Genomic DNA, 12,492 nt, shown 5'->3' on the forward strand with positions numbered 1-12,492 from the left:
CTCTATCAAAAAGCAGAAAATCAAAAACCGTCCACCTCTACGCGTTATCATAGCCGTGGAAGCTGCTACCATCACAGCAAGCCGTACAGTCGCCATAAGCCAAGAAGATAATTCATGTATATTTCATCTACATTTTATCCCATTTATCAACTATCATTATCATATTAGTTTTATGGTGATATTTATATTATTTATGACGCAATGCCTACTTATTTAATACCGTTTATTAAAAATATTGTTTTTGTGTATGAAGAAATTTTATATGTATTTTCGTGTTGTAAGACTACATATCCATCAAAGGAACATAAGAGCAACATTTATATTTCTATTGCCTGTGAAAGTTCCAATATGTTTCTCAATGTTCCTTATTGTCACCAGGAATACAAGAAATATTAAAGCTACGACTGTTTCAAATCGTCCGCGATGTGATGCTTTCAATATGTACGTCAACGTACGTGTATTTTCGTAATATGAAAATCTTTTTTATAGCAAACATGACATGCTTTGGAATAAGATGCAAAGTGTACAAGTTACTTCCATTGTTCATACTTTTGGATATAAATAAGGATATACATCCACACATGTATGTACATGTAATACAATTATAATACAAGTGTAACAAGAATTTTTAACAACTACAGTTTGTCTAATCTTTATTCTGTAATCGTTCCACCATTTTCTTTCCACGCATGTGATCTGGCAATGGTACTATACCGGGACATGGCACTTGTCCTGGGATATGACATATACAACTCCTATTGCAACCAACTCCGAAATTTGCTGGATTATCCTTCTTTTCTTGAGTTATGGCTTCCTCTTTCAATACATTCAGCGGTTTTCCTACTACTTTCAAGAGATGATCAAGTATCTCGTCCTTCGATTTGCTGTCTACATCTATTAGCATTGTCTTACCATCCTCTATAAAATATATAAATTTTTTACATTGTAATTTTGCAGTAAATCAAATCGAAAATAAATTCTGTAAAATATCTGCTACAAATTTAATCAGCAAAGTGCCAGCAGAAATATAACAAACTCTGCTAATAAAATCTAATAGATGGATTATAAAAATTAAATAGAATTTATTAATTTGTAACATTAGTTTTTACAGTCAATTGTAATCGTTCAAATAGTTATAAATGACAGATTTTATTTGGCTTCTATTAATAATTTGCTATCAGATTTTATTTATGGATTCTACTGACAAAACAAGCATAAAATGCAGGAATAAAATTTTTTCTCAGAATTTCTATATGAATTGGAATACTTCAGAAATACAAAGAAAGTCTGATTAAAATGTTTTTATACATGTGAATTCTGAAACACAAAAAATTCTAGAAGAGATGTAAACTTTTTTGACACTTTTGAAAAATGTTTCAATTTATAGAAAAAAAATCTAAAAATGTTCTAAAAATTATAAAATTATTCAAAAATTCTGAGAAAAATTTTCATCAAGTAATGTCAATCTGCCGCAATATTTTGCTCAAATTTACTGATAAAAAATACTGGCATACTGCTTCACATTTTGCTCATTAGATTCCACCGCCTAATTCTACATTAAATAAATCTTGTTTGAAATTATAATTAAGTCACAATTTTACCGTAGTAGCATTTTATGAATGGTGACGGGGTCATGTTCCTAAAGGTAACCATTTGTACGGTTGGATTTTTATACTGTAGTTGCGGTAGATGCCAAAACACGAAGTCTCTGAGAAAAAAACAGAAAAACGACTCATTAAAATACAAATTGCAGATGAGCTTTAAGTATTAAGTAAGTTAACCTTTACCTTGTGCCTCGGTGATGATTGCCATGTATGTTGTAATTGATGGACATTATTTGTATCTTATCCTTTAAAATCAATTTCCCAGCCATTAGGTATTTCACTGTTCGCCGCACGGGCTCCTTGCCTATCATAAACGGCATCCTGCCGATTTTTGTCTAATTCCGTCTGCTTTCAACCTGTCTGTTTACTACAGTATTTACCCGACTCGACTACTAGCTCGCGCGATTATCGATCGAGAACAAATCAATTTCCTTTTTCCGCTTACCGGCTCGAAAGTCCAAACTGGTGCGAATACATGTATGTGTACTGTGTATCTGGCTTTCCAGTTTCCTTCCCCTCTCTATTTTTTTTTTACCTCTCCTTGTAGTTTACACGCGTGTGTCACTCACACTTTTGTCGGCGAAACCGTACAGTGCATGTAGACGGTTCGTGTTTCACCAGCATAAATATACCTGACTATCAGACTGAACAACAGATAACAGAGGTAAGTCCTGCAAAGATTAATCGTTTCCTTCCTCACTGTTCATATAAACCTGAATCAGAGATCGCATAATGTAATCACATAAAGCGAGTTGCATTTTGTTTTGATTATTTCAATATTTCATAGGTCACTTGCATTTCTGATGCAACCTGAAGCCATATGGTGAATTATATTGCAAAGTATTTAACAACATATTGCTGTAACTTGCAGAGTTCTAGGATATTACAATGAGCAGCATAAAGGATCTGTCTGGAATTGTCAAGACACAATTACAATGGACTGCCAACAATCAAGATGATGATGATGATTCATCGGTATCCAACAACTCTAGCACAATGTCCAGTGTGTGGAACATAGATTGTAGTAATAACACAAATGCGAACCAAATACGACAGACCTATATCAACTTCTTCAGGCACAAGGAACATGAATATGTGCACTCGAGCTCGACAATACCCCATGATGATCCAACCTTGCTCTTTACGAATGCTGGAATGAATCAAGTATGTCTTGATAATTTCTCATATTGAATTCGTTATTCGATATTTTATGGACTTCAAAGAAGCTATGCTAAGTTTATCTCTGTGTCTTAATACATCATTAAATGCCAACGTTTTTATTGTAGTTTTTTTTTTCAAGGTAAAAACAACCTATGTTTCTTGTTCTGATAAAGTAAACACAATGTTAGCCTCTAATAATGTTTCAAAACACGAGATAACTTGTAAACTACGTAACTCTTTTGAAGAAAAAACTCATGGAAGCTGTCAAAAGCAATAATATGCACAATCTTTTTTAAAAATCATTTTTAGAAGACCATTTTTAGAAATAGATAAAATTTTTTCAGTCGAATATTTATTTTATTTAAATAAAACAGAAAATATGATTTTTTTCACTATAAGCTGAGGACTGTAAAAAGTTTAACATTGTAATTGTTTGCGAATTATATTTTATTGCCTTATAAATATATTATTTATGCATCAACAACTATGGAGATACATGTAGCCATCATTTGATTTATTCTTGGTATCACAACACTGTCTCTAATTTTATTTTAAATGTATTTCAGTTTAAGCCGATATTCTTAGGAACGGTCGATCCCAACAGTGATATGGCAAAATGGGTACGTGTTGTTAATAGCCAGAAGTGTATCCGAGCTGGTGGCAAGCACAATGATCTGGATGACGTTGGTAAAGATGTTTATCATCACACGTTCTTTGAGATGATGGGAAATTGGTCCTTTGGCGATTATTTCAAGGTAATTAATTTTTCATAGAGTCAAATGATTATTTTTCAAATTTTGAACTTTAAGATTTATGTAATTTTTTTTTAGAAAGAAATATGTGCTTGGGCCTGGGAATTTTTAACAAAAGTGTTAAAACTACCTGCTGATAGATTATATGTCACATATTTTGGTGGGGATGAAAAAAGCGGATTGGCGCCAGATGATGAGTGCAAGAATCTCTGGCTTTCTCTTGGGTACTTAATCATTTTAGAATGCATTTATTCTGAACAGTTTATATTGGTAAAGTTTTATCAATATATAAATATTTTCAATTTTATGTTATATGTATAATCTTATTTCCTTAATTATCTTATATTTCATTCTTTTTATTGATATATTTTTGGTCATATTTTAATGTTTACTGTTTACAAATTTTGAAGTTGTAAAATATGAATCTGCAGAGTACCTGCCTCGCATGTTCTGCCAGGCAACTTGAAGGACAACTTTTGGGAAATGGGCGAAACTGGACCCTGCGGACCGTGCAGCGAACTGCATTACGATCGTATTGGTGATAGAGAAGCAGCTCATCTTGTAAATATGGATGATCCCGATGTATTAGAAATTTGGAATCTTGTATTTATTCAATACAACAGGTATTTAAAACTAGACTATAACTCGCGATCCAAAATCTCACGAATATAATCTTAATTGTGTTAATCCTGTTTCCAGGGAGTTAGATGGTCTTAAATTGTTACCAAAAAAGCATGTAGACTGCGGCTTAGGTTTAGAACGACTGGTGTCGGTCATTCAAAATAAACGTGCTAATTATGATACTGATCTATTTATGCCTTTGTTTGCCGCAATTGAGAAAGGTACAGGTGCTCCTCCTTATCAAGGTAAAGTAGGAGCCGACGATGTTAATGGAATCGATATGGCATACAGAGTTTTGGCTGATCATGCTCGAACTCTCACAATTGCTCTGGCAGATGGAGGAGTGCCTGATAACACTGGCAGAGGGTAAATGATAATATTTAAACTGTGGCTATGTTCGGAAAGCACAACTATTGAGCGCTCAGTAATTGTTTCCTATGATTGAAAATCTTTAGATCCATGATAAATCTAGAAAAATATATTAATAGCAACGAGCATTCTTTCAACCGTTGTTTTCCGAATATAGTCTTTATATCTTGCATATCTTGTGTCTTCTTTGCACGCTTTTTAATATAATTAAATTTATTTCTTTAAATGTAATTCTCTTTATTTTGATATAGATATGTGCTAAGGAGAATTTTACGACGCGCTATACGTTACGCAACCGAGAAATTAAATGCTAAGCAAGGCTTCTTTGGATCTCTCGTAAACGTAGTAGTCGATCTTCTCGGTAAATGTCTTCATATTGTAATAAAAGTTTTTGTATTTTTTTACTATTTGCTCTTCTTCTAAAAGCAGTCTTTTGTTGTCGCAGGTGATGTTTTTCCAGAAATAAGAAAAGATCCACAAAGTATTATTGAGATCATCAATGAAGAAGAGAGTCAATTTTTGAAAACTCTATCGCGAGGTCGTAATTTACTAAATAGAACAATAGCAAAGCTAGAATCAGCTAACATTGTGCCAGGTGATGTCGCGTGGCGTTTATATGACACTTATGGCTTCCCAATAGATCTCACTCAATTAATGACCGAAGAAAAAGGATTGAAGATTGATATGGCAGGCTATGAAGAATCTAAGAAACAAGCACAGGTATTATATATATTTCAATATATATAATTAATTTGTAGTATATTAATTTAGTGCTAAAATACGTAAAATTTACTTTAATATTCTTCTTAAATATTTTTTTCAATTGTACAGTTAATTTCTCAAAATAAAGCTGGTGGTGTAGACGATCAAATTAATTTGGATGTCCATGCCATCACTGAACTGCAAAAGCAAGGCGTTAAACCTACGGATGATACTCCTAAATATGATTATAAAGTAACGAACGAAATTAAATATAAAGAGTATGAATTTGCATCATGTATTGGCACTGTAATCGCACTAAGACGCGCCAAGACTTTCGTCAACGAAGTATCTTCCGGCGAAGAAGTTGGAATTTTATTGGACAAAACAAATTTTTACGCAGAGCAAGGAGGACAAATATATGATGAAGGGTTTTTAGTGAAAGTCGATGATGAGGTATATAAAATTTAATTTTCGTTTTAATTTCGTGCAATGAAGAGCAAGATTGTTCATAGTGTATTGTTTTAAAAGACTACAGAGATTCGTATAAAGAACGTTCAAGTCAGAGCTGGTTATGTGTTACACATTGGTATTGTGGGCGAAGGCACGTTAAGAAAAGGAGATAAAGTTCACGCGAATGTGGATACGGAACGTAGACGGTTTGTGATGGCTAATCACAGTGCCACGCACGTTTTGAATTATGCACTTAGGAAGGTCTTGGGAACGGAAGTCGATCAGAAAGGCTCATTAGTTGCACCTGATAGACTCCGCTTTGACTTTACGAACAAAGGTACAGTCTCGAATTAAAATCAAGTTAGGTCGCATGAATTAATTATTACTGTCAAATCTTCTTAATAGGACCAATGACAGGACAACAGTTGCAAGAAACGGAACTAGTAGCCATTACCATGATAATGAAAAACGAGAAAATTTATGCTAAAGAAAGTAACTTAGCTATAGCAAAAACTATTCAGGGTTTGCGTGCAATGTTCGAGGAGACGTATCCTGATCCGGTACGTGTTGTTAGTGTGGGCATACCGGTTGAAAACTTAGAAAAGGATCCCTTAAGTACAGCTGCTCTTGAAACCAGCGTAGAATTTTGCGGGGGAACGTGAGTATCGTTTAAAACATACATTTTAAGTTTGTTCTTTTCACTTCTTACACTATTCATCTTTCCTTGTTTTCTTTCTATGTTTGAGAGAAAAACGAGAAAAGATAAACAAGAAGTTCAATTGGAGAAAAAAAAAACAAACCATTCCTTATTATGCTTGTTTCTTTAAATTTACGAATGATTTGTTCCATAGGCATTTGCATTACACTAGCCACATAGGTTATTTGACAATAGTCAGTGAAGATGCTATCGCTAAAGGTATCAGACGCATAGTAGCGCTTACTGGACCGGAAGCAAGAAAAGCCATAAGAACGGCAAAGATATTGCAAGAACAGTTAACTGAATTTGAAGCAGCGGTTCAAAATAAGAAGAAATTTGAAATGAAATCTAAAGAATGTATGAGAAAGATAGTAGAATTAACGAAGGAAATATCTCATTCCCTTATTCCTGCATATTGGAAGGCAATTATATTTAATAAAACATATTAATTTCAGAGATAAATTATGAGATTGATAAATTGTTACAGTAATAATTTTTTTGTTATAACAGGATTACATGCGCAATACGTTGAAAGAATTAAAGAAATCTCATGATGATAACGAACGGGCAGCAAATGCAGCTGTTGTTACCACGGTTGTACAGACTGCTCAGTCTATAATAGAGTCTAAAATTGGATGTAAAGTTTTAGTCGAGGTGCTGGAAGCCTACAGTAACACAAAAGCTCTAGATCAGGCATTAAAGAAAATCAGGGATTTATCGCCAGGAACTAGTGCCTTGCTTATAAGCGTTGATCATGATGTCAAGAAGATATTCGCTCTTAGTTCTGTTCCTAAAGTAAGATAAAAGTAAAGTAAAAGTAAAAGTAAAAACAGTCATACTGATAGAACGAACTCATTCACAGTCTGCAGTATACGAAGGGTTGAAGGCAAATGAGTGGATCCAAGCAATCGCGCCTTTGATGCAGGGCAAAGGAGGTGGGAAATACGAATCTGCGCAAGCTTCTGGTTCAAATATAGCATGTTTGAATGAAATAGTAAGCAAAGCCAATGAGTTTGCCAACCAAAAACTTGGAATTACAAGTAAGTACAGGAACATTATTGTTTGATACTGTAATTTTACTGTAGTATTATGCTAGCTCAGTTGAAAACTTGAAAACAAAATGTAACAGTTTATGAGTTTACTAGATATATTAATTTAGTAGATTATTGATTTACTAATTTGTGTATATTTAGATTGATTTATCACAGCTATCAGCAATTATGTCTGTTTTCAGACAAGATTACTACTAATAATACTCATAAAACTTCAGAAACTTTTCGATTACTTAACACGGGATCTTCATTAAAATTAATACTTTATGGGAATGTTGGAAGCATTAAATGCTATTTAGCACAAATAATCGCACAGTATAGCGGCAAATGTTTGACTATTAAGCAAGTTGATAATAAAATACATTCTAGTGATATAATGTTAGAAACAGCAAATGTTACGTTACACGACAGCAATGCCATTGCGTTCTTTTTATCAAATTCACAGCTACGGCGTGATGACGACTTGTTTGCATCCAGTACAGTTTTACAATGGATGAGTTACGTACAAAACCACATCTTACCAATGGTTAGTGGCTGGGTACTTCCTTCGCTTGATGTTTCCGTATTAGAAGATACGAAAATAAATATAAAAATTTCGAAAGCGGATCTTCTTTGTGCTCTAAGAAGGTTGGACAACATAATGCATACAAGGACGTACTTGATAGACGAAAGGATCACTCTTGCGGATATATCCCTTTTTACCGCATTGCTGCCTTTATACGAATATGTATTTGATCCACATTACAGAGGACAATATTCGAATATAACCAGGTGGTTTTCGATGATCCTGAATCAGCCGCAAGTAAAATGTGTGGTAAAGAATTTTTCATTTTGTACGGAAGCTACGTGATGTTAATGCCATTGCGATAAACTTTTATTATATGTTTTTACCGGATTTATTGTGTAAGAGTTATATCAAAAATTCTTCTTCTCTCTCTGATGTAGTAACTTTAAGATTGTCATATAATATTCTAATTTCTTTTAATAAAGTGGAAATGTTAGTTCCTACTTTGGCAGAGATAGGAATTATTGGTAAATCTATATGTTCTCTGAGTAACTGTAAATTAACCTGAAATACAAATTGCATTATAAAAACTATTAACTTCAAGATCTTTTTTTATTACCGTTGCCACTTAAATTAGTAATACGTAAATATATTGAAATAGTAATGAAACTAATGAACTCAAAGAATTTAAAATTTTAATCGCTCACCTCAGCATCTGGCAAATCAATTTTGTTTGCTACAACAATGTGGGGCCTGTCATTCAGTCTTTCATTAAACTGGCTAATTTCGTACTTTAAAGTTTTCAGAACTTCCCACGGTTCGTTCTGTGTTACGTCCAAAATAAATACTAAAGCGGCGCAACGTTCCACATGCTTGAGGAAAGTTATGCCAAGCCCTTTATTCTTATGTGAATCTTCTATGAGACCGGGCATGTCGGCAACTAAAATAAATGAGTAAATTAAGAAAATAGATTAAATGCGCAAGAAAATTCACACCTTTTTTTGTGCTATACAATACAAATATATTATAAGAATTACCTGCAATTTGTTCATAATCATCGTACTGAATTACGCCTATGTGAGGTTTTAAAGTAGTAAAAGGATATGCCGCTATTTTTGGCCTAGCTCTGGATATCGCTCTTAAAAGTGTACTTTTACCAGCGTTTGGCAGACCAATCTAACAATTTGATAAACATAAAACAAACATATTTCATTCTTAAAGATTTTATACAATAAAAATAATTTCTAAAGTATTTATATATTTTTGGAAATTAATGACAGAATTTTTTTAAATGCTAACAAAATCAATTTAGTGATAACTGAAAGAATACTCACCAATCCAACGTGGGCCATACTCCTTACTTCCAACACATATTGCAAGTTTTCCCCGATTGCGCCGTATTCGCATATTTCAGGCGTCTGTTGAGTGTCCGACTTGAAAAAGGCATTTCCATGGCCGCCGGCACCACCTCTCGCAGCAATAAACATCATTCTTTCTTTGTTCAAGTCGGCTAATATCTTACCCTCTACATCGCGCATGATCGTGCCAACGGGTACTTTTATCACATTGTGTTCTGCATTTTTACCGAAACAATCCTTGGTGTAACCTTTTTCTCCATTCTCAGCTTTGATCACTGAATTTATATGCCTAAGATCCTTTACATTTGATGTCGCCTGCATAATAAAAAACTACATTTTGTATTCTGTACAAACTGGTGTTAATGTTACACATAAATGTAACATAAATAGATGTTTTCCAGCAAGAGACACAAATGACACAGTGAATGCTTTCCATTTAACAACACAAGTTAACCCGTATGATACAGTAGATCATTTCATCTTTGTTTAACATTGACAAACAAGAATGTAATGATTCATTGGATGATCTGTGTTTCTTGGACGCTGAAAAGCATCTAGTAATATCGTATCGATTTTATGTTTTATTGATATTTCACGTGATTTGCTTTAGTCGTAATAATCTTACTTCAAATATTACATGACCACCATGTCCGCCGTCACCACCATCCGGACCAGCTCGATCATTGACCCACAATCGTAAGAACGATATCTGTCCATCGCCACCGTTTCCTCCGATTGTTCTCACCTAATGAAAAACGATCATATGATTAGGAACTGGTAATGTCTTGCGAAACAATGTTCTTACCGATTTTATATCGACAAAATATTGCACAGTGTCATTCTTCGATTTGGGTTTTGTACTGCGTAAAGGTTTAGCTATGGATTCCTGTTTATGAATGCATGCGGTAGCAGATAACGCTCTAAGCTCACTTGAAATTTTGCTCCTGATTCTGTTCTCTTTCAATACAGTTTTACAGCCTTGTCTTTGAATTATGCCACATGCGACGATACTTCTCAAGTGACGAAGACGATGCATCTGAAAGGATTCGCAAAAGATATGATGAACCTCACACATCTTACATAATATTAATAATAAGATAAATCAATATATGTACCATTTTAATAAAATCTAGATTTATTTCTTAACAGAATACACAATAATTCTAGTTATGTGTTCATCTTGAGACAGTGACTTTAAATTTATCTTCTACAAAATTTGTGATTACATTTTGATGTAATTCAATAACTCTTCTCCTATATAACGGCATATAATTTGATTTGTAATTTATCCTGTATGTTCTCTTTATCTTTTCGTCGACAGGAGAGTGATAACAATCAATCAAATCTACATTATCAATAATAGATCCTGCATAATTATACAGTGACTGATAAAAATCAGCTGTATTAAAATCCTGATCGACAGACAAAGTTAAATCAAATGTAAAACTACACGGATAAATACATTTGATATTTAATTTATCTTTGACATGTTTTGTCATGTCTTTCCATGTAATATTATCCACAGTATATTTAGAAGTGTGTATCTTATTGCTAGGTGCGATATTGTGCATCATAGGTAGTTCTCCCTTCATGAAAAAATGTGTCAACGAGCCCGCCGTGTGAAATTGCTTATCTAAACTGCGATAGCCCGTTACAATATAATCCCGAAAAGATTGCCACAAAAACGATTCTATTCTCGTTAATATAAAATTTCCATGTGCAGCCATTTCTACAATTTTCCAGGAATCATCCCAACGTCTCCTAGGCTTATCTATAGGCGTTCCACCTTGGCCATTGCATAGTGTTACTAATACTTGACCGTTTTCTTTTATCATTTTTTCAGACGACACAAAAAAGTCTTTCAGTAAGTCCCTATTTCTTTCTATTCTCATTTTACCACCAACGTGGGGAAAGTTAAATATGATTTTGTCGAACAATCGCGACTTTAATGAGGGACATTTCTCCAACTTCGTAGCATCCACATCAAATAATACACAGATACCTGAAAAGAAAAGCATAGGTTTCTTTCTTTACAACTGATTGGCTAATTCGATCATCGGCATTGTGAATAATATTCATACAAATTTCTAATTTACTGACCATTGCTTCGAAGATAATCTACATTTCTTTCTGCAGCTTCTTGATTGGTGCCAGATTCGTAGCAGGTAGCAATAAGTTCTATGTTCAAATTTTGTCGCGACAATGCTGCAGAGAATGAGAAGTTGCCTTCTCCTACTAGTAGTACAGAGTCATTTTTATTAAAAATTGACATCGCCATCCTCGTTACTGAAAGCAATCGGATTGTACGAGCGATATATTAGATAAATGCTTTTCTTTTCAGATACAATGAATACAAAATTTATACAAGGGAGATATCTTTTAAAAAATCTTACAAAGCAAAAATGAAAATTGTATTATTTGAACGCATATAAAAAATATTCGTACAAAGAAATTTATTATAGCTTCTAAGATTATAAACATGGTTTCGCAAAGCCCTTTGTTTACAAATTGTTTACATTACGACAGAATGTTATTGTTAGTAAATTGTTGATTAATTTTATTTTCTACAAATAAAGCTTTTTTTTATAAAAATGTCTCCTGTACGAATACTTTTTACAATCACTGTACATTTACATCAGTTGTATATTTTATCAAAAATTCATTAAGGATAGGTTAGATTAAGCATCAACATTTATAGGTTAAGAAAATAGATTAGGGAGCCACGTAATTTTCGTAACTCCGCAATTGGAATTCGGCAAGTTTGACTAACCTTCTATTTTAATATTATCCTCTCACGTCAAAATATATAACCAATCCTATAGCAAATATATTTTTGCGTCGTAAAAAAAAAAGGTCAATGTAAGTTTGCTACTACAGTTGCAAGTGAATGATCATCAACGATCCGGCAATGAGAGAAAAGAATGTCCATTGATGTCACGCTATAAATAACGCAGTGCTCAATAATGCGTGCGTGAATTTACAAATAATGGTACTCTACATTATTCGAACGAATGATCGAAGTGAAAAACTTGTATCGGTACGTAACGATCTTTCGAATATCTAGTAGCGTTTTTCATTGGCAGAACTAGTGCGCACTCAGTGCACTTTAAAGCCGTTGTACAAAAATCGACGTAAAGATGTACATTTAATAAAAATATAGAAACGAATTAAACCGCGAAATATACGATACATTTTATTGTGCTATTTGATAAAATACACAT

The 12,492-nt window shown here is 33.5% G+C and overlaps 4 protein-coding genes across 8 annotated transcripts in view; 2 read left to right on the plus strand and 2 right to left on the minus strand.

Moving 5' to 3' along the window:
• The window catches only part of LOC108726987 (probable RNA-binding protein 18), a 2,452-nt gene extending 1,814 nt beyond the window's left edge, over positions 1-638 (plus strand). Inside the window, exon 5 of the mRNA XM_018454856.1 lies at positions 1-638. This exon is cut by the window's left edge and continues 34 nt beyond it. Within this exon, the coding sequence (XP_018310358.1) occupies positions 1-111 (111 nt within the window). The 3' untranslated portion in view covers positions 112-638.
• On the minus strand, positions 566-1,924 carry mRpS25 (mitochondrial ribosomal protein S25). The gene is made up of 3 exons (XM_018454853.1): positions 1,788-1,924; positions 1,602-1,708; positions 566-918 (listed from the first exon to the last, which is right to left on the minus strand). The coding sequence occupies exons 1-3, from the start codon at positions 1,922-1,924 to the stop codon at positions 647-649; spliced, it is 516 nt and encodes a 171-aa protein (XP_018310355.1). The 3' UTR covers positions 566-646.
• A 26-nt stretch (positions 1,925-1,950) lies between these two features.
• On the plus strand, positions 1,951-8,327 carry AlaRS (alanine--tRNA ligase, cytoplasmic). 2 transcript variants are annotated; one of them, XM_018454842.1, is made up of 15 exons: positions 1,951-2,268; positions 2,476-2,768; positions 3,332-3,520; positions 3,596-3,741; positions 3,949-4,140; positions 4,217-4,504; positions 4,759-4,868; positions 4,953-5,227; positions 5,339-5,662; positions 5,738-5,996; positions 6,065-6,317; positions 6,511-6,778; positions 6,867-7,151; positions 7,219-7,396; positions 7,591-8,327. In XM_018454842.1, exons 2-15 carry the CDS (start codon positions 2,493-2,495, stop codon positions 8,256-8,258), a joined length of 3,711 nt encoding a protein of 1,236 aa, XP_018310344.1. In that variant the 5' UTR covers positions 1,951-2,268; positions 2,476-2,492; the 3' UTR covers positions 8,259-8,327. The 2 variants fall into 2 exon arrangements, with proteins under 2 accessions (XP_018310344.1, XP_018310345.1); XM_018454843.1 differs by having other exon boundaries at positions 7,854-7,925.
• Positions 8,287-12,329, minus strand: LOC108726983 (mitochondrial ribosome-associated GTPase 2). 4 transcript variants are annotated; one of them, XM_018454851.1, is made up of 9 exons: positions 12,042-12,329; positions 11,372-11,557; positions 10,734-11,273; positions 10,077-10,189; positions 9,897-10,016; positions 9,248-9,586; positions 8,951-9,089; positions 8,621-8,853; positions 8,287-8,477 (listed from the first exon to the last, which is right to left on the minus strand). In XM_018454851.1, the coding sequence occupies exons 2-9, from the start codon at positions 11,547-11,549 to the stop codon at positions 8,319-8,321; spliced, it is 1,821 nt and encodes a 606-aa protein (XP_018310353.1). In that variant the 5' UTR covers positions 11,550-11,557; positions 12,042-12,329; the 3' UTR covers positions 8,287-8,318. The 4 variants fall into 4 exon arrangements, with proteins under 4 accessions (XP_018310353.1, XP_018310350.1, XP_018310351.1 ...); XM_018454848.1 differs by lacking the exons at positions 10,734-11,273; positions 11,372-11,557 and having other exon boundaries at positions 10,077-10,307; XM_018454849.1 differs by lacking the exons at positions 10,734-11,273; positions 11,372-11,557; positions 12,042-12,329 and adding an exon at positions 10,498-10,513 and having other exon boundaries at positions 10,077-10,307.
• Between the last annotated feature and the right edge of the window lie 163 nt (positions 12,330-12,492).

Source organism: Mycetomoellerius zeteki, unplaced genomic scaffold (assembly GCF_001594055.1).
Source record: "Mycetomoellerius zeteki isolate Tzet28-1 unplaced genomic scaffold, Tzet1.0 scaffold46, whole genome shotgun sequence".
Taxonomy (NCBI): Eukaryota; Metazoa; Arthropoda; class Insecta; order Hymenoptera; family Formicidae; genus Mycetomoellerius; species Mycetomoellerius zeteki.